The 27,449-nt window shown below is 38.5% G+C and overlaps 1 protein-coding gene across 2 annotated transcripts in view; it reads right to left on the bottom strand.

The window, feature by feature from the left end:
* The window catches only part of MLLT3 (MLLT3 super elongation complex subunit), a 260,184-nt gene that overhangs the window by 88,229 nt on the left and 144,506 nt on the right, over positions 1 to 27,449 (bottom strand). For both annotated transcript variants that reach the window (XM_081103498.1, XM_081103499.1), the window contains exons 3-4: positions 21,727 to 21,809; positions 15,719 to 15,862 (exon numbers count right to left, since the gene is read on the bottom strand). In XM_081103498.1, coding sequence (XP_080959624.1) covers positions 15,719 to 15,862; positions 21,727 to 21,809 — 227 coding nt within the window. The remainder of the gene's footprint in view (positions 1 to 15,718; positions 15,863 to 21,726; positions 21,810 to 27,449) is intronic.

Raw genomic sequence — 27,449 nt, 5'->3', positions numbered from 1 at the left:
TGCACTCTAATAAGAACTATAATTTTGAAGTGCAAAGTCAGAATTTTCTTCATTGAATAGATATTAATGTAAAGAAACTCACTTGGGGAAATGGCAGCCTTACACAATTATTCCCATCCTTCACAAATTTGGTTCACCTTTGTGTCCTCCTAGCATCCAGAATAATGACCCACTCCTAAAAGATGCATTCTAAGTATTTGTCTCTGAGTGAATGTATACCCTTATTGAGTGGTTAGGGGAGATCAGGCAGGCAGGCAAGGGGTTAAGAGCCAGCGGTTCCAGATTGCGAGAGGGATGTCTGACTGGCGGTTTAGGCCACAGGGATCGGGTCTAAACCGGCAGTCAGACATCCCCCAAGGGGTCCCAGATAGGAGAGAGTGCAGGCCGGAGTGAGTGGCACACACACCCCTGTGCATGAATTTTGTACACCAGGCCACTAGTAATAAACACAAGAATAAACTTAAGTTTGAGGAGGAATCAGATTTGTACATTTTCTCAAAGCACCACCCCATAAATTACTTACTATTTGCAAAGAAAATAAAAGTAACTTACAGCAGAGAAGCCTGGCAGACACCATCTGAATCAAGTGATCCAAGTAATATCACAGTAGTAATGAAATGGTACCATGGAAATTATGACCATATCAGTGGGTGCAATGAGAGCATCCCAGTACCACTTCTGTGATATTCCTGCCAGAGGCGCATAATCTGAATCTAGTCCTGAGGAAATATCATAAAAGACCCAAATTCAAGGCCATCTAGTAACTAACTGGCTTGAAATCATCTAAAATTTCAACTTCATGAAAGCAAGGAAAGACCAAGGAACATTTCCCAGTTGGAGGAGACTAAAGAGACATGACAACCAAATGCTACATATAATTCTAGACTGGATCCTTTTGGTACACAAATACAGGAGTTCGGTGGAACAATCTTCAAAATCTAAATGGGATGGAGGAGTAGAGCTGTGGTAATGCTCCAATGCTGATGCCTGACTTTGATGGTGGCATCAGGTTATATATATGTAAGCAAGTGTCCTTGCTTGCAAGAAATAAACACTAAGTATTTAGGGATGATGGGGCATCATGTTGGCAATTCAGTCTCAAATGGTTTAGGCAAGAAAAACTCTTTGTATGTACTTGCAACTTCTATACATGTTTGAGATCATTGCAAAACTTTTTAGAAATTATAAAGTAAATAAGAGAATTCTGAAGAGCCCCATGTGTCAATCTATGCATAATGGACTAAGGAACCTGGGAAAGGCATCAAAAATCAAGAAGAATCCGCAGTCTGTTCAATTCACTCCACTTGTTTCTCTCTCCAAGGACCATATCACATTGAGCAAACATAAACTGCACAACATTCTTTTAAGAGGAGTCTACATACCCTTCCAAAAGGAGCCAAGGCTCCCTTAATACAAATTTAGACTTGTCAGCTAAATCATCGCTTTCTAATGTAAGGAGAGATAGTGGTTTGCTTTCGAAAATGTCAAATGAAGTTGCCGTTTTATACCACACACAAAAACAAAACAAAACACACACAACCTGAAATCCTAGTCCACCTCCTCTCAATTAAAACCAATTGTTTCTGTTGAAAATATAGACTATAAAGTTGTAATATAAATTCAAAGATATAACTGCAAACAGCCTACCTATTACTTATTTGGAAAAATCTGCCCCACAGGGTAGGGACTGTTGCAGAAACAAGACAAGTTTGACCATCTGAGAGATTTACACAAATAACCAGCTTTCCAAAAGAGAAACGTTTTTTGGTTTGTTTTTGGTTTCTTTGCCATCCTTGGACTCAGAAGCCTTCAGAGCCTGTTTGACGTGAGACGGGAGGGGGGCCCAATATGAACTTTATGCCACCTTCCTCCCCACCCCCTGCCCCAATAGATGAGGATGCTTCCATGTGCTACAGCTTTTTCTCCTAAAAGCACAGCAGGGCAGCCTAGACTGCAGCTAGAAATGTCTCTGTTTTATTTTCTTTCATTTTCTTTTAGGAAATGAATCTGGGTTGTTTTAGACCTCTGAGAAGATGACAGTGTATGAATGAATTAGCTCCTGAAATTGACTGAGGGTAGAGTTTGGTAGAAAAGGAAAAAAAAAACACCAAAAAAAACAGTATTACTTCATGTTATACCCAGCATCTGGCATTAAAGTGTGGCTCCTAGTAGTGTACTCAGATATTTTTAAAATACTTATACTTCCTCAGAATGAGGCGAGCATTAAGCTAAAACAAACACACAAAAGAAAAACCACGAAGGAAATTTTTATTTTTGTTTTATTAAACATCTAGAGCCTTCTGGGCAGGAGGTGGGAGGACTACAGGTTGGTACATGAAACCTAGAAATAGGACAAGACTTAGGAAGGTCTTCTCACACTTGATTTTCGGAATCAGGAGACATCAGTTTTGTTCAGGGAATATCAATCTATGAAGCAAGAAACAAAAGGATAAAAATCTGCCAGAAGTCTTAGAGGACTTGAAAAGCATCTTGGATTTTCTGAGCTGTCTAACCTGTCCTAGATTAGACAGTTTAAGTTATGTATCCTGATTTGGGGGAGAGTAGAGAGTCGGAGACTGGAAGAGAAAGAGAGAAGAGAGGAGAGAGGGAGAAGCAGAGGCGGGAGGGAGGGAGAGTGAGAGAGGGAGGGAAGGAGAGAGAGAGAGAATGAATTAATCAAAGCAGCTTCTTCAAAGAAGAGGTGGCAAGCCAGCCTCCGTAAGCTGATTCTAATAAAGTGTATTACCATCCAACTTTCCAACCCTGAGGAGAAAATCTTTTAATATCTAAGCACTAAAAGAATCACTGCTACCCCATGATTTATTTGCATTTCTACTTTCAAAACCTGGTAGATTACAAAGCTATTTGTTGGCTTTATTATAGTCTTTTGCATATGCTGTTAATGCCAAGAAAAACCACTTCTAAAGTCATGCATACCCTTGCTATTCTGATGGGGGCGGGGGGAATGACTACAAAAAGTATGCTTGCCTCTAATTTACAGAAAATGAAAACGTAACCAATCCCCACAGATAGGTTGGTGCCGGCTTAAGAAAGTTTGGGTGGTGAGGGAGTGGGTTCTTAATTATCATTTTCTCCACATAAGTTGGATGTTCAGAAGCAAGAGAAATACAGAGACCTTCAGTCTATGAAGCAAAAAAACAAAAGGAGAAAGGCTGCTGCCAGCAACAAGCAAGCTGCTCCACTCAGCCATTTGTCCAGCCGTCTTCAGGAAGGGGACTCATGCAAGATTACTGTAGTGGTTGGTCCTAAGGCAACTAAGAGAAATGACCCTGAGGGTTTGTTTTATTTCTAATTCCTGCCCCTTTTAATTGTATTTTCAGAAGAACACTAATGTTACTCTAAGTTACTACGTTATTGCAAAAAGAATATGCAAGAACACTGAACAAAAACCCTGACCCATGATCCCTTGCTTGACTCATCATTTCAGTATTTGATGCCTTAGTTTACTCATCTGTAGAATGGGGTGCTTGGACTATTACATCAAAGAATCACTTCAGCTATAAAACGGTTTATATATGTATGTTTTATTTTATAAATGAGGAAACAACCAATAGAGATGAATCATTTGTCAGAAGTTACACAGCTACTAAATGCCAGTGTCAGCACCTGGGGGGGAAAAAAGGTCTGTTTCATAAAAGAGTCTGTCCTTTTAACTGCTGTGCTACATATGTTCTCTTCACGAAAAGGGATCAGGATAGGTATTCAGAAAACCAAGCAGAGAGAAAGCTTCTACGTATCTCAACAATTCACAGAGGTTTTATCACCACCTTCAAGGCTAATTAGTCAAGTGCAGCTTTATTTTTGTGCCTGTGAGGCACTCACCATGTACTGCTTGCTCTGCAGTGCAGAGGCACATACATCCCTAACCTCAATGCATTTTCCTTTATTTTTTTTTTAAAAGTAAATCCGAATAAAGATTGAAGTATAACATTTTTAATCAAAAAGAGAAAGAACTGAAGGTAAAACTGGCAGTATGTGCACAAACCACAAAAATCCCTTTGGGAGAAGAATAAAAAAGCACAAGAATGGGGTCAGATCTGATGATCACAAGGCAGCATGTGGATGAAGGAGAGAAGCTCAAGAAATCTGAAGCTGGGAGAGGAGCATGATGATCAGAAGAAACAAATGATTGCCTGACCACTATGCTGTACACCTGAAGCTAACACAAAGTAATACTGAATGTAAGTTGTAATTGAAAAAAAGTATAAATAAAAATCCTATATAATAAAAGGCTAATACACAAATCGACTGAACAGTGGAACTACCGGTCACTATGACGCGCACTGACCACCAGGGGGCAGATGCTCAACACAGGAGCAGCCCCCTGGTGGTCACTGCACTCCCACAGGGGGAGTGCCACTCAGCCAGAAGCTCTCTCACCCCCACAGCAGCACTAAGATACCCCTTGGGGGATGTCTGCCTGCCGGCTTAGGTACAGGCGGGGCTGAGGGACTCCCCCCAACCCAATGCATGAATGTCATACACCAGGCCTCTTGTAATAAAATAAAAAGAAAGAAAAAAAGAATAGAAACAAATCTAGGAAAAAATAAACTATAGACAGGGCATTAAAGAAATAAGACTCAACAAAATCAAGTTTCAGATCTAACTCTGGGACCTCTGTGAAGAGTCAGAGCAGATAAAGTGGATCTTAAGACTGGAAAATAGTTAAAGGCATTCTTATTCGTGGTGACTGTTGGGACCTAGAATATCCCTGATCTGGAGTTAATTGATGCTCTATACCAGCAGGCAGAGCTCAAAATTATCAGAGAGGGAAATTCCACTTTAGTTCATCTTTACTTAAAAACAAATAATAAATCACTCTTCATAGCGTGATTCCCGATCGCAAGGGCTACATTATTCAACTGGTCTTCCAGTTTCTGTGACCATGTCCTTCCAAAGGGTTAGTGTGGTCTCACAGTCACTGACATGTGAAGCACAGCAGTCTTATCCAAAGTCCTCTTGCTCCCCGTGCTTACACCAGACCTCTACAGATATCTATGGATGTCGGATAATAGTGTCATAAGCCAGAAACACAAAGCAGAGTGGCAGAGCAAGAGGCCAGTCTAGCCCTTGGAAAGGACATGGCTATTTCAAACTGGCACCATCTGAGAACAAATTTTCAGGAAATTTTTACTCATCATTTCCCCAGGTTACTCCTGCCTAGACTATCTCAGAAAAAAGAGCTGTGTTCTACATCAAAATCTCCTTTTTGTCTTAACCTACAAACAGGGCCACGACTGTGCATGGTTGCCCAGATTGTGCCCCGCCCAAGGATGCTTGGTCAACGGGATGAGAGCAAGCTGAAATCCAGCAGTGCCACTCTAGCCGTGCTGTGTTCCCTGGGCTGAGCGTCACGAGGCAAGGAAAAGTGAAGGCATGTATTTCTAATTTTTCCAAAGACAAAATAGACACTATATATGTAAACTTCTGCAAATATAATCCAACCAAATCCATCCCTGAGTCACTAAGAGCTTGCATTAAGACTGAAACTCATGAAGTTAACAAGATTTTTATTATACTTCCATTTTTTTCTCTAACTGTGGTTGAGTGGACTAGTTTGTTTTATGGATAGGGCATTCTTATTTTACTCAATATTTCCATTAATGAAGTCTTTTTATATTTAACCATTTCACACTACTCATAGGCCTCCAATCTACCCTACAAGGGGAGGAGAGGAGAGAGTGACATTTACAAAATTTACAAGATCTATAAAAACAAGTTACAAAAAAGAATATGTTACAAAATCTACCCCTAAAATGATCTATATTAAAATATAAATTTTTTCAAATAAGAGATCTAATATGGCCCATACAGTGATATACACACAGACAAAAATTAGACCATCATACTTCTGTATTCAGAACCATTAAGAAATAATCTCAACTTTTCCATTTACAGTCTTTAGGCCTTAAGCCAGTAAGTTTAATTTTGAAAATCTGGAAGCCATAAGGTGAAAATAATAGCACCACCACCACCAACAACAAAAATAAAATAAAATAAAATAACACTTTACTTGTAACTTCCTAACTACCAAAATTTTCACATCAATACTCGGAAGTGTGAGTTTTTAAAGAACAAAAATCAAGGAACTCACAGAGTTTAAAACCCATTAATTTATATTTAATATATTAAGTAATAATATAAACATTTCATGGATCTTATCTATATAAACAATACAATGTAAAATACAGTGATTATATATTATCTGCTGACTGCTTAACTATGTACCAACATTTTATTTAATAATCTCAAGTTGGGGGAAAGGGATATTATGCTTATTTGTGATTTACACTGACCTAAAGCCCAGGGTGAACTAGCAGCAGATCCAAGAACTGAATCAGTGCCTTCCCACATCCAATCAAACCTTCTTTCTATCACACAATGGCCATGTCCCTTGTGGGGATCATTAGAGTAAACCACCTACGATTTACCCTCATGCCTCAAAAATTAAACACAAATATCTATTTCAAGAGTCTCAGACATTTATTTTTAAGCTGCAACCTTCAGATCCTTATCACTGTCCGATTTTCTTATAATTTGTGGAAGAAAAATTCAGAAAATAAAAATGTTATTCATAGCTTCCCTCTTCCTTCTCTACCCACTACCCCCAGATTGTTTTTATTTAATGTTATAGATGATGAACCAACCAAAATATCCAATGGGGATAGTCAAAATAGATGGCTGCTCTTCTTTACATCCTAGCGTAAGGGAACAGGCTCAGATTAGATAGACTTCAGCTTTGAAGCAAGTGCAGAATGAACTACCTGAGCCCAGAAGGGAGAGGGAATCTTGACCAACAGTTTTCCATTCTAGGAACACTGACCTGCCTCGTTTCTTTTTCATTCAGCCTTCGCTCAATCGATGCAGTAAGGGGATTTGAGCTTTGCACCGAGTGAAGAGGGTGCTCCTGTCATTCTCCTTCTTACTGAAAAGGTACTAGGTAGCTGAGAAGGCAGGAAAACTGTTCTATAACACACACAGTTTTTGGTGCAGGTTTTCAAAAGTCTGTAACTATTCCGTGATCACCTTATGTGACAAACTCTCAGAAGACATTAAACCATAACATGCTAAGTGACATAACCTTCTACTCCCATGACCAGGCTTTCCCTAAAAATGTACAAGGTCAATGTCACATTCGGAGTTAAGGCTCACAACGCTGACAACCCATTTATCATATATATGTACATTCTACTTTCATGATTTAATTTGGGGAGAGAACCAAAGACACAGAAGGGAGAAAATACCAAGTATGACAGAAAATGAACCTCAACCCCGAGAAACCACCAAGCAAATGAGGCGGCCTGCTTGATCTTACGGTTATTCAAATAAATCACCTTTTATTATAAGTGCCGGTGAAAAAACAGCAGCATCCTTTTATTTTTTTTGAGGCAGAAGTTCACAAGATGACAGCTTTCAGAAAATAACGAAAAAGCATACGTGTTCCAAAACAAATATCCAAAAATTCGATGAAGCTGTCCAGTAACCGCCACTAAAAGAATATTTTATTATCTTTTGAGTCATTTTAAAAGTAAGCAGCCTGTTGAGATGAGTTTGCCACAAAAGCCACTTATATATTTAGAAGCCAAAGTCTTGACAAATCAGTTCCTAAGAAAATAATTTGTGACAGGTTGAAAAAAGCTGGAAAACACAGACCTTGGTTAAAGAGGCTTCCGTATCTTTTTGTAACCTCTCCAAATGGAAATATGTGGGAAGACTACCCATAAACTTATGTTGAAACTGAACCACTTAGAGCATTTCCAATTTAAAATACATTAAAACGTGGTCTTTGAAAGGAAATGAAAATGGCTTTTAAACATATGAAAAGATGCTCATTATAATTCATAAATAAAAAGTGAATTAAAAATGAGATATCATTTTCACTCATCAGATTGGGAGAAATTTTTTCATAGGATCACCGTGTGGAGAAGTAAGTATTCTCTCACATTGTTGTTGAAAGCGCAGAGTAGTATAACTTTTTTGGCAGGCAATTTGTAAATGTCTATCAAAATTTAAATTCCGCTTCGCCTTGGAGTCATGATTTTACTCCTAGGAATGTATCCTACGGATACACTCATCCATGTACACAAAAGGTTATACAATATAGCTTCTTTGGTGGCCTGAAGGAAGACTCAACACACTGTCTATTATTTTGTATTGTGTGTGCATTTACCTATTCAAAAACATTCAAGTTTTCGGGGGGGGAAAATGTGATCTGTTCCATTTATAAATTAGAAGCGTTCAAAAACTCCCTTATAAAAGGAAATAGTAAACAACCGTACACAAGATGCATTCCAGAACCCTGCAATAAAATGCTATGTTCCGATGGCTTGACACAGCGGTATTAGTGAAAGCTCCTTATCATAAGACGACTTCGGCCCTTTAATAACCAAAGCGCCTTGTTGGGGGACCACTGTGGACTTGAATTCCTCTTTACAATAAGCAGAGTTTCAGAAAAATTCCAGTGTATTCCTTGCAAAAACACATTACATATAAATGCAACTGTCACTCTGAAAAACAGGACTGCATTATGCTGCAGACTTCACACACACTGTAAGCACACTCCCATGTCTCCTCCAGCAAATCGTGCCAAATGGGCGTCTGCGATGTCCTATTGAAACAGGTGGTGTCTGAGCGGCATTGGATTTCTGCCTATAGAAACCCTAGTTTTAACAACTGCTGTGGTTAGTTTTAATTTTCAGTCCTCAAAATTAACTGCTTGCCAGTGATTCAGAAATAGACTGAACAACATGTTTAGACTTTGCCTTGTTTAATTGAGGGGGAAAAAGAAAGAAAAAAAATGGGGGGGAGGCACCAACACCCTACCACTATTCCATAAAGAAAAACAGAAGCAAAGCAGACCACTTGATTTTTAGGCCAAAAAAAAAAATGGAGCGGCTGTAAAATAAACTCAGTTCCCCCAAGATGCTTGCCCCCTTTGTGCCATATTTTTTTCAAATTTGTTTTTTATTGATTTCAGAAAGGAAGGGAGAGGGAGTGAGAGAGATAGAAACCTCCATGATGAGAATCATTAATTGGCTGAATGCCCCCTACTAGGGATCAAGCTTGTAACCGCCTTTGATGGGAATAGAACCTGGGACCCTTCAGTCCCCAGTCTGACACTCTATCCACTGAGCCAAACCCACTAGGGTGCCCATTTGTACTTTTTCCATAGAAACACAACCTTGCTGAACATACTACTTCTAATGGCTTTAAGAAGCCTTAAATTTGTTAGAAATTTAGAATTAAGAAAGACACCATAGGCGCATGTGTGTGTTTGTGTGTTTGGGTGCGTGTGTGCACGCATGCGCACACCCATGTAAATTTTTTTTAAGAGATAGAAACATCGCTTTGTGCTCCACCTATTCACGCATGCATTAGTTGGTTCTTGTATGTGCCCTGACCTTGGATTGAACACTCTAAGCAACTGAGCACCATGGCCTAGTCTTTAAGCCTAAAATAGATCCACCGATGTGCTGGTCACACTAACTGGTGGTAACCATGTTTTCCTGTGAATGCATCTACAGTAGCTCACACTAACGAATGAACCTTTTTCACTGTGCCTTTACTTTGTGATATGAAAGTGCTTCAAGACCGGGTGATTGTCTGGCCCAGTCATCAAAGGAAAAGGAACCAAGGAACAGGGTATCTACTACGTGTCACATGCCATGGTTGCACATTCCCAACAAGGAGAAGACTACCTCGTCCATTTCACAGATGGTACATTTCTTCACCTAGAAATCGATAAAAAATAATTTTTTACTCATCTGCTGATTTCAAAACTTTTCCAATTTTATCACACTCCCTGCCAACGGGAAACCCAGAGAGGTGAAGTCAGCATAATGACAAGTTTTAGTTAGATGACATACACTTACCTATATCTTTACTTTGCCAACACCCACCCCTCCCCCCGAAAGAAACTCATCCTCTTACAATCGAATGTAACAGTTGTCAAACCCTTCTGCAGTTTTTCAGTAGGACTGAGTTTCAGTTACTAAGAAGATAGGTGGTGGTGTCGGGGTGGGGGGGGTGGGGGTGGGGGGTCTATTGTGACCATAAAAACTTTTTGAAAAATCCTGATATCCTGAGGAATATATTTGAAATTCACTCAAAAAGCATTCTCAGTTCATCTTTTAAAAAACAAATAGAGCCAGACCGGTTTGGCTCAGTGGATAGAGCGTCAGCCTGCAGACTGAAGGGTCCCGGGTTCGATTCCGGACAAGGGCATGTGCCTTGGTTGTGGGCGCATCCCCAGTGGGGGGTGTGCAGGAGGCGGCTGGTCGATGTTTCTCTCTCATCGATGTTTCTGACTCTCTGTTCCCTCTCCCTTCCTCTCTGTAAAGGAGTCAATGAAATATATTTTTTTAAAAAAAACAAAAACACAAATAGAAATCTCTCAGTGGAATTGAGAGGTTCTCCACTTGATCCTTTTGGTTAAAATTCTAGGACAGATTATATCAAATCTTGCCCTCAAAAGTGTATGGCTCACTGTCCTCTACCCCTCCTATTAACCAAAAAATAAGATCTCAAAATAAAGGCAGTCTCCCCCCGGAAGGTCTCAGGTTGTTCTTTTCCGTTTCCTGACCCCTACTTTCTGTCTTTTTTCTTGCTTAAGGCTTGATAGGAGCTCAGTCCTAAACCAAAGCTACACCTTCCCTGGCAAGCTCCAATGAGGTCTCTCATTTAGAGAAACTACCATCAGGGTTTTGTAAGAGAAATCATCTGCATTTCAATATCCTCAGAAAATAGTGCTTAAATTCACATGTGCCCTTCCCACAGACATTTTTTCGTTTGAAGCAACGATATCCTTAATATTAGGGAGTTAACAGAAGAAAACAGGATACATTTCTTCCATGGAAGAAGTATACCAAGATTTCTCTCTGAGATGCTTTAGAAAAAGTTGCAACATTTTTAAAAAATTCAGCGAAAAGAAGGGAATATTATTGACCACCCACCCCACCCCCCAAAAAAGGTTGTCATTTACCTACAGGTTTATAGATTATGAACTAGAAAAAAATCTGCAATTTTTCAAGATTCTTCTGACAAAAAAAGTTCTTTGGAATCATTTTTTTCTAAGAGCTGAAAATTTTTCTAAGAGGATTCCAGCTCTATAAACAACCTTTCTGATCTCTTGAAAAGCCAACATTTAATAGTGCTATGTATTTTTGGTTTATAAGAAAAATGTTCAAGAGAAAAAGCCATAACCAAAAGAGTAAGTCTACTGTATTTGTGCCTCGAGCTGTACATAATAATTTCACAAAACACGTAAGAAAGGATTAATATTTTTCATTAAAGGTAGAATATATACATATCTGGGCACAGATTCAATGGTTAGGTATGAGAAACACAGCCCACCCTCCACCTTCTCACCCCAAAACCCAGTGTGGAAAAAGGCTTATCTGAAGAGACACAGCCATGAAGCAAGATTTCTGATAGATACCAAAATCAAAGGCAGAAAAAGCAAAAATAAACAAGCAGAATTACATCAAACTAAAAAGCTTCTGTACAGCAAAGGAAATCATCAACAAAATGGAAAGGCAAACTATGAAACGAGAGAAAATATTTGCAAGTCAAATAACTGATAAGAGATTAATATCCAAGATATAAAAAGAATTCATGTAACTCAAGAGCAAAAAAGCCCACAACCCAATCTGATTTTAAAATGAACAGAGGAACTGAATAGACATTTTTTGAAAGAAGACATACAGATAGCCTACAGGTAGAGCAACATTACTAATTATCAGAGAAAGGCAAATCAAAACCACAATAAGATATCACCTTACACCTGTTAGAATGGCTATTATCAAAAAGATAGTAAGGGGTCCTGAGGATGCGGAGAAAAGGGAACCCTTGGATGTTGTCGGTGGGGTTGCATATTGGTGCAGACACTATGGGAAACAGTTTTCCTTAAAAAATTAAAATAGAGCTACAATATGACCCAGCAATCCCACTTCTGGGTATATATCCAAAGGAAATAAAAGCAGGACATCAAAGAAATATGTGCCTCTGTATTGTGGGTGGTCAATAACATTCCCTTCTTTTCGCTGAATTTTTAAAAAATGTTGCAACTTTTTCTAAAGCATCTCAGAGAGAAATCTTGGTGTACTTCTTCCATGGAAGAAATGTATCCTGTTTTCTTCTGTTAAACAACACTGCAGTATTGTTTACCCAAGATATGGAAATAACCTACATGTCCATCAAGAGATGAACAGATAAAGATGTGTGTGGGAAGGTGGTGAGTCAATGTAAATAATTAAATATTATTCAGCCGTGAGAAAAAGGACATCCAGCTATTTGGGACAACATAGATATCACTGATATTTGGAATTTTTTAAAAAAGCTGAACTCATAGAAACAGAGACTAGAACCAGGGGATACAGGAAGAGGGGAGGGGGAGTGCCGTTTTAGATGATTAAGTTCTGGGAATCTAACGTACTGCATGGAGATTATAATTTATACTACTGAATTACATACTTGAACTTTGCTGAGAGAGTATATCTTAAATATTCCCGCCACAAAAAAAGAAATAGAAATTATGTGACATGATGGAGGTGTTAGCTAATGCTACGGTGATAATTATTTTGTAATATATAAATGTATCAAATCAACACACTGCATACCTTAAACTTACACAATGTTATGCATCAATTATCCTACATAATAAAGAGCTAATATGCTAATTAGACCAGACAGCGAATGACCTTCCAGAATAATCAGTGGGTGGGGGGCGGGGCCGTGGGGCGGCGAGGCAGCTGGGGCTGCGAGGGCCTACTCTTGCATGAATTTCGCGCATCGGGCCTCTAGTACCTTAATAAATCTGAAAAATATTTCTAATAGAATCAAAATGGTTCAGTGACACAATTATAGGCTTTATTAATACTAAGATGATGATAACTATTTAAATATCCAATAAAAATAATATAAGTTAGCCAAAAATCTAGGTAAGACAAAAAAATGTTTGTCTCACATTTCCCTAAAAGACTAAATAAAATAAAAAGAATCTATGTAATTACTTTCATTTCAAATGAATTTTTAAATGTTAATTTTACCATAAAATTCACTGGAATCAGTCCCTTAAAGAATCTGTCAAATAACTGGTGTGCCTGAATATTTCACATTTCCGCTTATATGTTATAGTTGTCAAGACATAATCTAAGTCTAATGGGAAAAAAATTCTGCAGGCTTCAAACAGCACTTAAAGAAACACAAAGAAGGAAAGTTGGAAGCCAAGGAAGATAATTCTGAGATAAAGGCTGAGTAGAGTAAAAGACAGAAATCTACTAGAGACCTTATCAGGAGGCAGTGCTACACTCCGCTGCATTATCAATGACCTGTAACCTCTTCTCCAGCTCACAAGCAACCCTTGAGTACTCTGGGACTAAGTGGTTGTTTTAAAAAGTTCTTGTGTCATATTTACTTTTTCCTACGACCCTTATCAGAAGCCTGATGTACTCAAGCTCCTTAATTCACATGCTCCAATTACCTACCTACCAGCATACCCAAGAGGAATAATCAGAAGCATAAAATGCCACCCTCATAAAAAGAAAAATGAGAACTAGGATTTAAAATGAACCAGTTCATGCCCTGGCTGGTTTGGTTCAGTGGATAAAGCATTGGACTGGGGACTGGAGGGTCCCGGGCTCGATTCCAGTCAAGGGCACACGCTCGGGTTGTGGGCTCGATCCCCAGTGGGGGGCGTGCAGGAGGCAGCCGATTGGTGATACTCTCTCATCATTGATGTTTCTATCTCTCTCCCTCTCCCTTCCTCTCTGAAATCAATAAAAATATATTTAAAAAAATAAAATGAACCAGTTCATTTTTAAGGGCATAGACATAGATAAATGGCATCAACACTGTGCTCGTGGTAACTATACAGAGAATATATAATAGAGTTGATTTTTTATTTAAAAAGGGCACCATTTCATTAATAAATATATATAAGTCCTTAACTTTAAAATGAGTTATCTCCTATCCAAGCAATAACTAGGGCCAACCTTGCTTAGCTTCTGAGATTAGATGAGACTGGGCATGTACATGAGGTGTCAAAATATATAGTGACAGGAGAAGATATGACTTTGGGTGGTGGGTACACAATGCAATATACAGATGACATATCGTAGAATTACACACTAGAAACCTATACAATCTTATTAACCAATGTCACCCCAATAAATTTAATTTTAAAAAAATTAAATGAATTGTATTACCAAAGGCCATTTCTTCATGGAGCTACATTTCCACATAAAATACTGTAAGTGGTGATTCATTTCCAAAGCTACTGACATAGTACAGTGCTGACTGAATTTTGGTAAAAGTACTTGCAATGCCTTAAATGCTTATTGGTAGTTCAAGTGAAAGTATAGGAGCTTGGCAAAACAGAACTCCAAAAAATGGATGTCAGGGATTCCATATAATCCAAAATGTTCACACAACTATAATGATGGGTGATTTTTTCTTAAGAGAGGGTCTACAGCTTGCCTGAAGCTCTCGAAGTGGTTGTCCATAACCTCAAAAGGGGAGGAACTTCTGTGTTATATAAAACCCAACTCTTTCCCACAAAGCCCTCAGGTAGATGATACCAGTGAAACAAGGCATCTCGAGGAGTTATGGCCTACACATGTTCACATACAATGGTAATTTCATAGTGCAAAACTATCAAAAACCTTCTGGAAAAACAAAGTGGATGAAAACCTAGACCAGTGGTTCTCAACCTTCCTAAGGCCATGACCGTTTAATACAGTTCCTCATGTTGTGGTGACCCCCAATTTCATTGTTACAAATTGAACATAATTAAAGCATAGTGATTAATCACAAAAACAATATGTAATTATATATATATATATTTTCCAATGGTCTTAGGCGACCCCTGTGAAAGGGTCGTTTGACCCCCAAAGGGGTTGCGACCACAGTTGAGAACCGCAGTCCTAGGGTAAAGAACACATTTCAGCATTTTACGGGATCTGAACTGCCAACATAAGATGACACAGGAAGTTCATCTGAACTAGAGGCTGGTGATCCTAATGGTACCCATTGTAAAGTAGATTTTGACCAGTCAATAGTGTTTGTCTGTCTGCTGACTTACCCGCAAGCAAATATGTCATAATGTTTATATTTGTAAGAAGTCACTTAAAATATTTTTCTTGTCCTAGACAAATCACATGGATAAAAATTTACCACACTTTTGTTACTATTATCTTTAAAAGGAAAATGCATCTTTAATGTATATATAATTCAAGCAAATAATAATGTGTATTTAAATATTAAGCCAAACATGTAATACAAACGAGTATACCCTTTTTTATTAATTTTGATCATGAATTTTTGGACAATAACTCCCTTTTACTAGTATATAATTTTTAATGTGAATTTCAACTTTACCCAAAAGTTTCTATAAAGTAATATAATGAAATTCAGATACTGTCCTTTTCTTAATTGAGGATAGTTTATTGATTTCGACTTTTTCTTTCAATAAATTTGAATTGCACAGACTATAAGGCTATTCTAATCAACAATGCAAATTCATATTCATACCTACTTAAAATGTTACTGTTTACTTACCTTTTTATCTCAAACCATGAGTCCACAGCTAAGCCATATGTCACTTCATCTCTTTTACCTCTCTCAAAACATGATTATACTTCTTAACACCCTAGCAACTAGTTTTTTATTGGAAAGCTTTTCACAAGACAATGCCACTCACCCCTCCTGCCTTCAGCAACTTTCTTCTAAAGTCTTCTGTGGGGTTGTTGAAAGTCAGCTTTTCACAGCGGAGGTGGTTCACTGGCGGGTGGCCTTCAAGATGCAGGAATAGGTCATAATCAAAGCGGACTTTCTTAGGTTCCTCCTAGAGGTCGAAAAAAAATAAGAAAAGAGTTAGACATAAATAGACATTTAGAAAGCAAGGATTAACTCCTCAAAAGAAACGGAAAAGATGTCTAACAGCTATAATGTCAAAGAAATACGGGAGGAAAAATTACCATGAAATTATCAACAAAGCAAAAGAGAAATATCACATAAATTAGTTTCTTATGTTAGGGGAAAACCAAAAAGAATAAACTCATCATCTTTCCTACAGGCTTTCAAGTGGGATGACACCACCAACACAGCCTAGAAACACTAAGACACCCCGAAGCCACCCCTTCCCATCCCCACTCTACCTTTCCACTCCCACCGTCACCCCCACCATTGTCTCTCCCAAGCATTTCTGGAATAAGCCCTCTAAATCATACCATGTGGACCCTGAGACAGAAGATACTTACTAAGAAGGGCTCCGGATGGCTAACTGGGCTCCAATTTTAAAAAAACAATCTAGTAGCCATTTCTACACAGGGGCCTCTCACACAGCTGCACTTCCAGAAGCCTGCACTGAACTGCCTGCATGCATGGTGTTTCTGCCCTGAGCCAGCCCTTATAAAGGGGTGCCTGGACTCCTATTTCAACCAATAGGACTGAGGCTTTCCCCACCCTTTTGAAGCTGCACAGCTATAGTCCCATCAACATCTTCCCTGACCAATCAGAGCAGCTCTATTCTGACCCAGCAGGAAAGTGCCTTTTGGGTCAATTGAATGGCAAGGACTCGGGGTCCTCATTTGCATGAAGACAGATCAATCAGGGACCAGGAACCGGGACTTCTGTCTATATAAGCCAGGTCCCTATGACTATGGGAGTATACCTTCCCTTTCCACCAAAGATTGAAGCCTGTGTTTCCCTGGCTGAGCTAAATGCGGACAATGTCTCATGGAGCAACGTGGAGCAGACCAGCACAGGCCAGAGCAGACTGCTACAGAAAGGAGTAGGCCAGAGCAGTGCAAAGCAGACCAGCAGGGAGCGGAGCATAGCTGTCCAGGGGGAGATGGTCCCGGCCCCCCCAGGGCTGCCTCACAGTCATGCTGTTTTCCCAGCTGTGCTGTATCACTATCGAGCTGTTTTGCACTGAATACAGTTTCCTGCTTCACTACACCACAAACTGGGGATTCCTGTTGGTATTGAATTGGTGCCAGTGACCATCCGTTGCCACTGTCAACCTCTAGTACTCACTGCCCTAAGTACTACAAACTCCTGTCTCTAGTAGGTCTTCGTGCTTTAGGATTATTTTCAATTTCTCATTCATTCGGGCCTCAAAATTATCGACAGGGTGGGGCTAAAGTAGGTTTAAAGATGTTTATAAATTTCTATGGTCAACTATAAACCTACTTTTTGCCACACCCTACATATTAAACAAAAACTTATCCATTTTTACTACTTGATTAAAATGTCAACAGCTTCCAATTGCCACTAGGACAAAAATTTAACCTCACATGAATGTCATATAAGGGCTTTCATAATCTGGGTCTTGGGTCCATTTTCCTGAATGAGAAGAACAAAACAGCATCATATCCAAGGGAACACAATAATGAGAATTTCATGATACTGAAGTTCTACTCCTGAGCCATTAGTTTAGTTGGCTAAACATTTAAACCTCTCTACGCACTGATCCTTTAGCATCCATGGGGAAATAAAGACTGTGGATAATAATAACAGTAACTAAGAGAAACTTTAACATTTATTTCATGTGGACCAGTGGTGAGTTGTTTTAAAGATTAAGAAATTAAAGCACTTAGAATTTGTTATATTACTTTATATAAAAATCCCTATGCATTACAGATATTAACCATCCCATGAAATGTTACAATTTTTTTTGTTTGCTATCAGCTTTGCCTTTTCTGTTTTTTTTTATAGCAACTGTTTTTTAATAGCTTTATTGAGAATAATTCACAAACCATAAAATACACCCTTCTAAAGTGTACAATTTAGTGGCATTTAGTATATAGAGTTATGAAACTATCACCACCATCTAATTTCAGAACATTTCCTCACTCCAGAAATGCACTTAAAACACATTAGTAGTCATTTCCCATTCCCCCAGGTACCACTAATCTACTTCCGTTTTTATGGAGTTGTCTATTTTGGACATTTCATGAACATACATAAAATATACACACAATATATAATTTTTGTGACTGATTTCTTGCAGTTAGCATGATGTTTTCAGAGCTCATCTATGTTGCAATGTGTAATATGTACTTAGTTACTTTTATGGCTAAATAATATTCAGTTGAATGGTACATCAGCTTTTTTTTATCCACTTATTGGTGGATAGACACGTGGGCTGTTACCACTTTTTGACTGCTATGAAAAATGCCTTAATGAGCATTTGCGTGCAAGTCTTTATGTGAACCTGTGTTTCCATTTCTTTTGAGTACACACCCAGAAGTGAAATTTCTGGGTCACTCTATTACTTGGGAACTCTATGTTTAACATCTCCAGGAACTGCCTTACTGTTTTCTAGAATGGCTGCCACCTTTTTAAAATCTCACCAGCAGCGTATCCGGTGTTGGTGGTTTTTTCATACATTAAAATGTTACATAGTCAAACAAAGCAATGTTTCTCTTTACCAACCAGAGTTCGTTATATTACTAACACGTGATGAGACAAAGTGATTCGAACCCAGTTCTTTTGACTCAAAAGTCTGGGCACTTGAAACTGTCAGGATGTACCTACAAATTCAGTGTTTCCACCTCCTCACCCAAACTTCCCCCAATCATAGTCTCCACTCATTTGCTCACTACCACGTCACTTCTATCAATCTGCATGAAACCTGCTCGCCTCTTTCATTGGGATGCCATTCTTTCCTGACTACGAGCTCACACTTAGTATCATTCCTTCTCAGCCTTCCTTGCATTTCCCTTCTTTCTTCATTGACCCATACATCGCCTTTAACTTTTGCAAAGTTCCCCAGGGGGATGACACCCACTCACAGGGAGTCCGTCCCGCCAACATGACTGTGACCCCACCCCCATCTGTATCCCTAGTCCAGCCCTTACTTGGCCACATGCACGTGTTCCACAGTCTACGCACATCTCTGCTAGGTTGTCGACCCGCAGAAACATCAAATCCACGCATTCTCTTCAACTGAAGCTGTATTCATCTGCCCTTTCTCCTGTACTCTATTCCTAGGCAAACAAGAATCCTAACTGCTTGCCAAGATTAAAATACACAAAAAATCATCCCCTACTCTATTCTTCCTTCTCGCTCACTGATCACAGTCAAATTCTCTCCAACTTCTGTTTAGTATTCCTTCTCAGGAACTCTCAGATCTATCCCCTTTACTCCAGTTACCATAACCAGTGCCTTAGTTTAGACCTGCACCATTCCTCACCTCATCACTTCCCTGTTTTTGAACTTAACCTATTCTACCTCCCCCAGTGACAAGAGAGCGGTCTTTCTAATACAAAAGTTAGATTACATCTTTTCATTGATATAAAAGCCTTTAATGAAGTATCATTTTCTACAGGATAAAATGCCACTTCCTTAGAATAACCACCACAGTCATTTAATACCTTCCCTGCATTTGTTTCCTTTGTTCTCTCACTACACCCTATCCTGCTGTAACTTTGCAGTTCCCCATTAATGTGCATCACCTCATTCACTCAGCCTTTCACATATAGTGTTCCCCATGCCTAAAATGCCTTCCCTCCCCGGAGACCTCCCTCCCTTGCCCACCTAATGCAAACTCATTATTCAAGATGCAGCTAAAGCATGGAATCCTCTGAAAAGTCTTCCTAACTCTCCAAATAAGACATTGCCCTTATAGCATTGCTTTATTAATGTAATTATCACATTGAATTATGATCATTGTTCATTTATCTGTTTTTCTCTAAATTGCAAAACATTCCATACAACCTTAGAGTTTCTTTTAAAGGGGGCGGGGGGCTTTTTCCAGCCTTATAATTTGGAGTATAAAGCCTTTTGGAAAGACATTTGGGCAATATCAATCAACATACTACATGCATATGAAACCCTGACCCAGTAATTCTCTTTAGAAGTTTTATTCCCTTGACTTCATTTAATCATTCTTAACTATTTCATATAGCCTCTCCATAGATAAAATTTACTAGTATGTCAATGTAGATAGAGATTAGCAGGCACTTCATATATCATACTTCAATATTTTTCTGTGACTTGCTTTTAATTCACTTAGCAATATGCCTTTTCAAGTCAGTATTTTAAAATATCTGCATTGTATTTCTTTGTAATGATATACTCACCTGCAGATCATTCCTATTTTTTTACTGTTATAAACAATGCTACCACAAACATTGCTGAATATATGTATTTGTTGAGTAAATTCTAAGGATGAATAAAATGATAAATATCCAAGCCATGCAATATTTCAATGACTCAGTTTCCTTTCCTTAAAACTAGGGATATTACTTATGTCTCAGTAGTTCTTGTAAACCTACTAAATGATGCACTCTATGTAAATGGCTCAGAGACTGCCAAGGACAAAGCAAGCATTCAAATATTTAACTACACAGAAATAGGTAACTGCCAAACATGCTCCCAAAATATAAATTAAAAAACAAACAAATCAACAATAAATGGGGGTATGGGTAGCAGATCTGTAGGGAGGTGGTGTACCAGGAATGTAGTATGTGAGATGGGTTCAAAAAGAAACAAAAAATGTGAAAAACAAAATTTATCCCATCATCCAGACATTCGTGTTTGTCAGAATAGTCTTATTATAGCTTAATTAAAAGTGAATTATCCCTTAATCGTTTAGGAGATTTTTGCTGGGCCTTCCACCCATTGAAAAAGCCAGTGGGACACTGTTGCAGTGGGAGGTACTGGGCATGAGAGAGTGGCTTCTCAGTGGTTCTCCTACTTCACTGTGCATGAGAATCACCCAAAAGTTTAGCAGATATGCAGACTCTTAGGCCCTGGTCCAGAGATTCTGCTTCAGGGGATGTGGGATACGGCCTGAATCTCACTTCTAGCCTGCTCTTCTTGGGTGATGCTGATGTTGCTGGTACAAGGACCACACTTTATGGAGCAGTGTCAGGTTAACATCCTGTTAGCTCAGTCCCTTTTAAAAAAAGGGGGGTGTGGATGTGGGCATGAATTATCTCACTTTTGGGCAAGTTTTAGAAATTATGATTTCTTTGGAATACATGGAGGGAACAGTGTCCTTAAACATAACATAGCATTCACTAAGTGCTAACATATATTTGAAGCATTATTCTAAACACTCAGCTTTACGGTATCTAAAGTACCTACAGTATTTACACGATCTAGCCATCTTCTGGGGTAGATACTCTTATTCTATCTCCATTTTATAAATACAAAAAGTGATCCCCACAGAGGTTGTCCAATATTTTATAGTCTGTATGTTTTGCCACATTTGTTAACTGTTGGAAGCTTTTAAATCCAGCGGAATCCATAATATCTCAAGTTGATATAATTGTATATATATATATATATATGCATATCATGTGTGTGTATAGCAGCTAAAGATGACATATTATTCTTCGTAAGTCTAAAAATTCTAGAAATATGAAAATGAGGACAGGTGTATTTCACTGAAAAACCATAATTACTCTTTTCTATTTTAAAAACATATTAATCTTCTTTTTCAATAGAAACCACTCTTCCCTTAAAAAGAACATTTAATAATTTCATATAATCTGACTTCATACAATTGAAATTATCTTTTTCTAGCTACTTCCTCTGTAATTAAGGGGAACAATAGCTAAAATTCCTAGAGGACAAATTTAACTTTATTTTAAAATCATCTAGAGATAGAAGGGCTTATGAATCAAAACTACTTTAAATATCATTTGGTTAATGGAGGATCTTCTAGTGAAAAATTAATGGGTAAGGATTACATACCTTGTTTTTAAAATAAACCTCAATTGGCAAAATGAAACCAGCATACCCAGATTCTTCTACTTTGTAAGGTGGATCTTTGCACACTGAAACATTAAAAAGAGAAAACAGGTGAGATGAGAATAATAGACCAAGAGACAGTTTCCTTTCCTTTAAGAAAAAAACCCATTCTACCATCTAGATCAGTGATGGCGAACCTTTTGAGCTCGGCGTGTCAGCATTTTGAAAAACCCTAACTTAACTCTGGTGCCGTGTCACATATAGAAATTTTTTGATATTTGCAACCATAGTAAAACAAAGATTTATATTTTTGATATTTATTTTATATATTTAAATGCCATTTAATAAAGAAAAATGAACCAAAAAAAATGAGTTCAGAGGTAACACGCGTGTCATAGGTTTGCCATCACTGATCTAGATCATACTCAATTTTCACAGCCCTTTGCAAGGCCCCCATCTGCATCTCTGATCTATCCTTTATTTCTTCTCCAGAATCTATAATTTTTCCATGTAAAGAAAATATGTAAATTATCACAGTCAACCATGATTATTAATGACTTTATTTTAGTTGTTATCACCCGCCCTGCTTTAGGGAAACTGAGGAAAACTCCTCCTGGCCCAAAGTGTGAAAGTGTGCTAACGCAAGTCCTACTTACGTCTTTGATGTGAATCACTCCACCCCTAGACTCCTCACTTCTCTGAGATACCCTGATTTCTATGCCTAAAAGTGGCAGGACCCCTTCCTTCCTTCGAAAATCCTAAATCCACAGTCTCCCAATGTTGTTGATGCCCATTAAGTCGCTATTTCTCACTTCGCCCAAATATGAATGCTTACTGAAATACTGGTATACACACAAACACTTAAAATCTATTCACATCATACAAATATATGAGAAACAATACGGCTTTAGTGTTTCCTATGAAGGAAGGCTATTAGGTAAGCTCTTGGGAAATGAGAGACACCCTAAGAAGCTAAATATTATTTCATCCCACTAAAATTTCCATTAAGTCAAAATCAGTGGCAAGCCAACTGGAGTCGTTCTAGTTAAGCCTGCATTTGGGGTCTTGAAGAAATTCCAATTTCTTCACGAGGCCTTTCCAAACCACAAAGTACTATCATCTCTTCTCCCTTTACCCTCCCAAAGCATTAACTGTCTGAACCACTGGTTCGATACCCAACAGAGCTCCTTATTACTATATACTCAGGAGTTTCATCTGTAATTTCCTTTCATTCCTCAGAGACCAAAATATTTATCTCAGGAACATGAAGAGTGTTAAGGGCTCAGGCAAACCTGGGTGGCCATCCAGGATCCACCTCGGACTAGCCAGGCCACGCTCTACAAAGTAACTCAAATTCTCTGAACCCCACGTTTCTCTTCTGGACAGTGTAGGGATTAAACAGGATGATGTACGGAAAAGACACAGCACAGATCCTAGAACACAAAGTTTTCAGTAGTGACTGAAGTGAGGCAGGGAATCTAACCTGTAAAATCTAACATGTAACCTTTTCGGCTAGGAAGAGAAAGGAGGCAGCAAGTAGAAAGCCCTGGATTTGGATTAGAAGATGGGCCCACAGCCCTGGACTAAGAATTCTCCAGACAACTTCCATTTCCTTTCACTTTAAAAGGGAATACAACATCTACGCATCCCTAAGCACGGCCTTCAAAATGCAAGAAAACCACATAAGTGTGAGGCATTTTTATTACAGATGACCATGATGATGTACATGAAAACAGGTTAGGCATTCCACAAGTACAAATGTGGTTACAAAGAGGTGTGCTGAAGATAGGATTTTCACATTTGGCTGTCTCCTTTCGTCCACCTTAGAACCAATTCTCCAAACTGACATCAGAAGTTAATCAGGAATGAGGGATCTCACCTGACCTTACAAGTTTCTCTAATAAAATATGAAAAAGCACAAGAGTGGCTTGGTCCTTCACCCACTGACCACCTGCCAACCTGTCATGGATATTCAAATACCCTGAACACCAGGGTGGGGGTAATGCTACTAAATGCACTGAGCACTCCCAACCACGCCCCAGCTAGAAGGCTAGCATTATACCCACAACCTTTCTGGGCTGCAGAGCCCCTTTTTAGAACAGCAATTTCAGTGTCCAGGTTGTTGGGATCAATCACGCCAATGTTGTTTGAAGGAAGTTTATTCTGCGGGTTGCTGTACATGCCAGAAGTTATAGCTGTTCCTCTATACACCCTTTTGTATAATTCATTTTCTCTATTCTGCATGCAAATTGCTCCTAATATAGGAAACAGCTGTTAGTGAGCATATCTCATAGTTGAAAGTGTTAGATTTTTTCCACCCTCTAAAGGAAATGATGTTATGTATTAATATTCCAGAGACGTCTGGTATTATAAGAAACTGTTTACCAACACATACCTCAATTATTTTTAAATGAAATACTTTCATAAATAACAATGAACAATGTCTGAGTTCTTCATTAGAAGCAAACAATATTTTATACACAATAAACATGCCAGACAATCATTAGCAATACAAAAACAAACTTACAGTTCTGACTGAAGAAAGTCAAATTAGGGGGAATAGTTTGCTTGTTTATTTGTTCGTGCATCTTATAACCAGAATCGTTAATATGAGTTTCTAACCCAGTTCTTAAAAAGAAACAGGAGTTAAAACTAAGAAATATTTTAGCCAGTAGGGATAGTACATTAGACATAAAGCATTATTTTGAAACTAATAGAACCACATTTGGGATCTCCTTCTGTCACTCAACAACACTTCTTCATTAAGAATCCCTTTGCACAACAGTGGTATCATAGATAATTAGGTTTATCTAAGACATGATTATTGCTCATTGAGAATCCCTTTTCTTGGTCACTGACCACACTGTTACCTTTATAAGATCTAAGCATCTAAAACCCTTCAACTCATTCTTCCTCTCAGCTATTCAAGAATTAGATAACCCCTAAGAACTATGTAATAAAAGGCCAGGTTTCAGAAGTTATTGAAGGGGATATTAATCTTTGGAAAGCCATCAAATTTTTTTAGGTGACAATAAAATGGGAAGATTAACATTCAATCTTTAAACTATGAAAACTGATTTTGTAGAAATCACTGAAAACTCTTCCTCCTGTCAAAATCTGGCCCAAAGGTTAATAACTCTTCCGAGCTTCTCTTGTTGCCCTTATCAGGCTGGTGGGTAACATTCATTCACCTTTAAGATTCCTCCACGAGGCTGGGCCCCATGAGGTCCATCATTCTTCATATTTGTAACTCTGGGCGCTAACACTGAGTCAAGTAACAGGCCCTCAACAAATATTTGATGAATTGAATATTTTCAAGATTCATGCCACCCTTCACTAATTTACCATGGCTAAATACGTTGCTTGCTGGAAGCTGCCAAGAGTTGATATGAGCCCATGAAATTCTTCTGCAAACTCTCTACAATCACCATAAACCTTAAAACATTGGTGCAGGCGATAAAAAGTATTGCCACAGATGAGTCTTGTCTTGAATGCTGAACACCCAGTGCTAACTGGTTCTAATTCTGATAATACCAAATTTTAGGAAACTGAGTTAACAGATTGGGCCAGAAGACCTCCAATGTCATTTTGAAACTAACATTATATAGCCATAAATAACATGTTTCTTCTCCTCCCTTTCCACACATCACTACCCGTGTGCCCCAAGGCTCTAACTAGGAGACATTTTCAAAACTCTTTGTCCAAGAAACCACAGGTACCATGTAGCTCTAACAACACACAACACCCCAAATTCATGCCTGAGAGGAACAGACCAAAGTTTTTGTACATAATGAGTAATTTTTCCTAAAATAGCCTTTCAAAAATAATAGGCACAATGGAGAGCCATATGCATAATAGGCAGTATGATGCTAAATATGTGCATTGACCATTAATGTATTTAATTGTTTTAAGTTGAGCAGAAAAAGTACACAAAATTAAAACACATAAAACAGGGGAAGGGTCATGATTAAATTAATCTGGAATAAGTCAAATCCTTACTTACTACCTGAGATTTTTAATATTCTTCATTTAGGAGAAAAGAGTTTCAAAAATGAGCTGTGCTTTGTACAGAGAGATGTGTCTCTTAGATGAATAAATAAATGTATGCTTATATAATAATCACATATAAAATAAATGAATTTATATTAATTAAGAGGTCCCACATAGCAGCACAATTTACAATAGCTAAGATTTGGAAATAGCCTAAGTGCCCATCAAAACGAGTGGATTAAAAAACTGTGGTACATTTACACAATGGAATACTATGCTGCTGTAAAAAGGAAGGAACTTCTATCATTTGCAACAGCATGGATGGACCTAAAGAGCATTATGCTAAGTGAAATAAGTCAATCAGAGAAAGATAAATATCACATGATCTCACTCATCTGTGGAATATAATGAACAACATAAACTGATGAACAAAAACAGATCCAGAGACAGCAAAACATCGATCAGATGCTCAAACCTCAGAGGGAAGGTAGGGGAGGGTGGGGGTAAGGGGGAGAGATCAACCAAGAGACTTGTATGCATGCATATAAGCATAACCAATGGACAAGACACTGGGGGGGGGGGCATTGGGGGGATGAGGACACATATGTAATACCTTAATCAATAAAGAAAAAAGATCCCATTTTTTAGCACTAGATAAAAAAGAGAAAAATATGAAACTCTTCTAGACCCCTAAGACCCTCATTTAAGCTTTAAAAAATATCATTAGGCAATCGGTGTGTTTTTTTTCCTAATCCTTAGGAAAACAGCTGGTGGACTCCTTTCCAGAACGTCTCTCCAGCGTGTTTGCTTAGACACTATGATTTAAGTCCATCCGAATACTTTTGTTAAGGACTTGGCCCAGTTGCCCATTGATAATTATTGGTTTTACTTTATTTACTGTGTAGGACCCTTCAGGAAGGAAACACCAAACTCTCTTTATACATAGACTGGTTATTACCACTGCCGTATGGCAATGTCCCTTCCAGCTTCAGCATTTTGGACTCCTTCTTTCCTGCTCTATTGCCACCACATTAGGCCCCATGAATAGTGAAAGACGGTGCTGCATGGTCCATGTCGCTGCCCCCAACTGGTCCGTGTGAGCATTTGGAAGTCCAGGGCAAGTGTCCAGCTATCGAGCACTGCCTTGTCACTGAACATGGATGGCCAAGCCCTTACACTTGTGACATGAAAAGAACAATCATCGACAGTTGGGTTTTGTTTTTGTTTTTATGAGCATGCACATGCGCACGCATGCATGTGTGAGTACACACACACACACACACACACACACAAAATTCTATTGTTGCTTCTATTTAGCCCATTTCTAAACAAAACAAAAAAAGTTTTTTCCCCTTTGTGTCACTTCCTCATTTCCCTGGAAAAGGATTAAAGATAACATCAGGCAACTTTTGAGTCCTATTATTGTTTTTACCTTGTTGGTATGGAAAATAACACAATAATTAATAAATAATATTACAAGAATAAACCCTGTGTTTCACATACTCACAGCTGTAACCCAACTTTAGTCCCACCCTTCATATATGCTATTAAGCCCATCCTCAATTTAATTCAGTGCTTTCCAAGGGTTGAGGCTGTCTCTCAAGCCTCTTCTCACCACTGAACCCAGCCCCCATTTATGAACTTGAATTAATGAAACATAACTTTAGTATGAGCTTCAAAGGAAGAGACAGAGCAAGCCTGGCAGTTGAGAACAAAGGTCTGGATGTCAAGGAAAA

Source organism: Myotis nattereri, assembly GCF_964212035.1.
Source record: "Myotis nattereri genome assembly, chromosome: 12".
Classification (NCBI taxonomy): Eukaryota; Metazoa; Chordata; class Mammalia; order Chiroptera; family Vespertilionidae; genus Myotis; species Myotis nattereri.
Note: the sequence above shows the minus strand (reverse complement) of the source record. Positions and strands in the feature narration are given on the sequence as shown.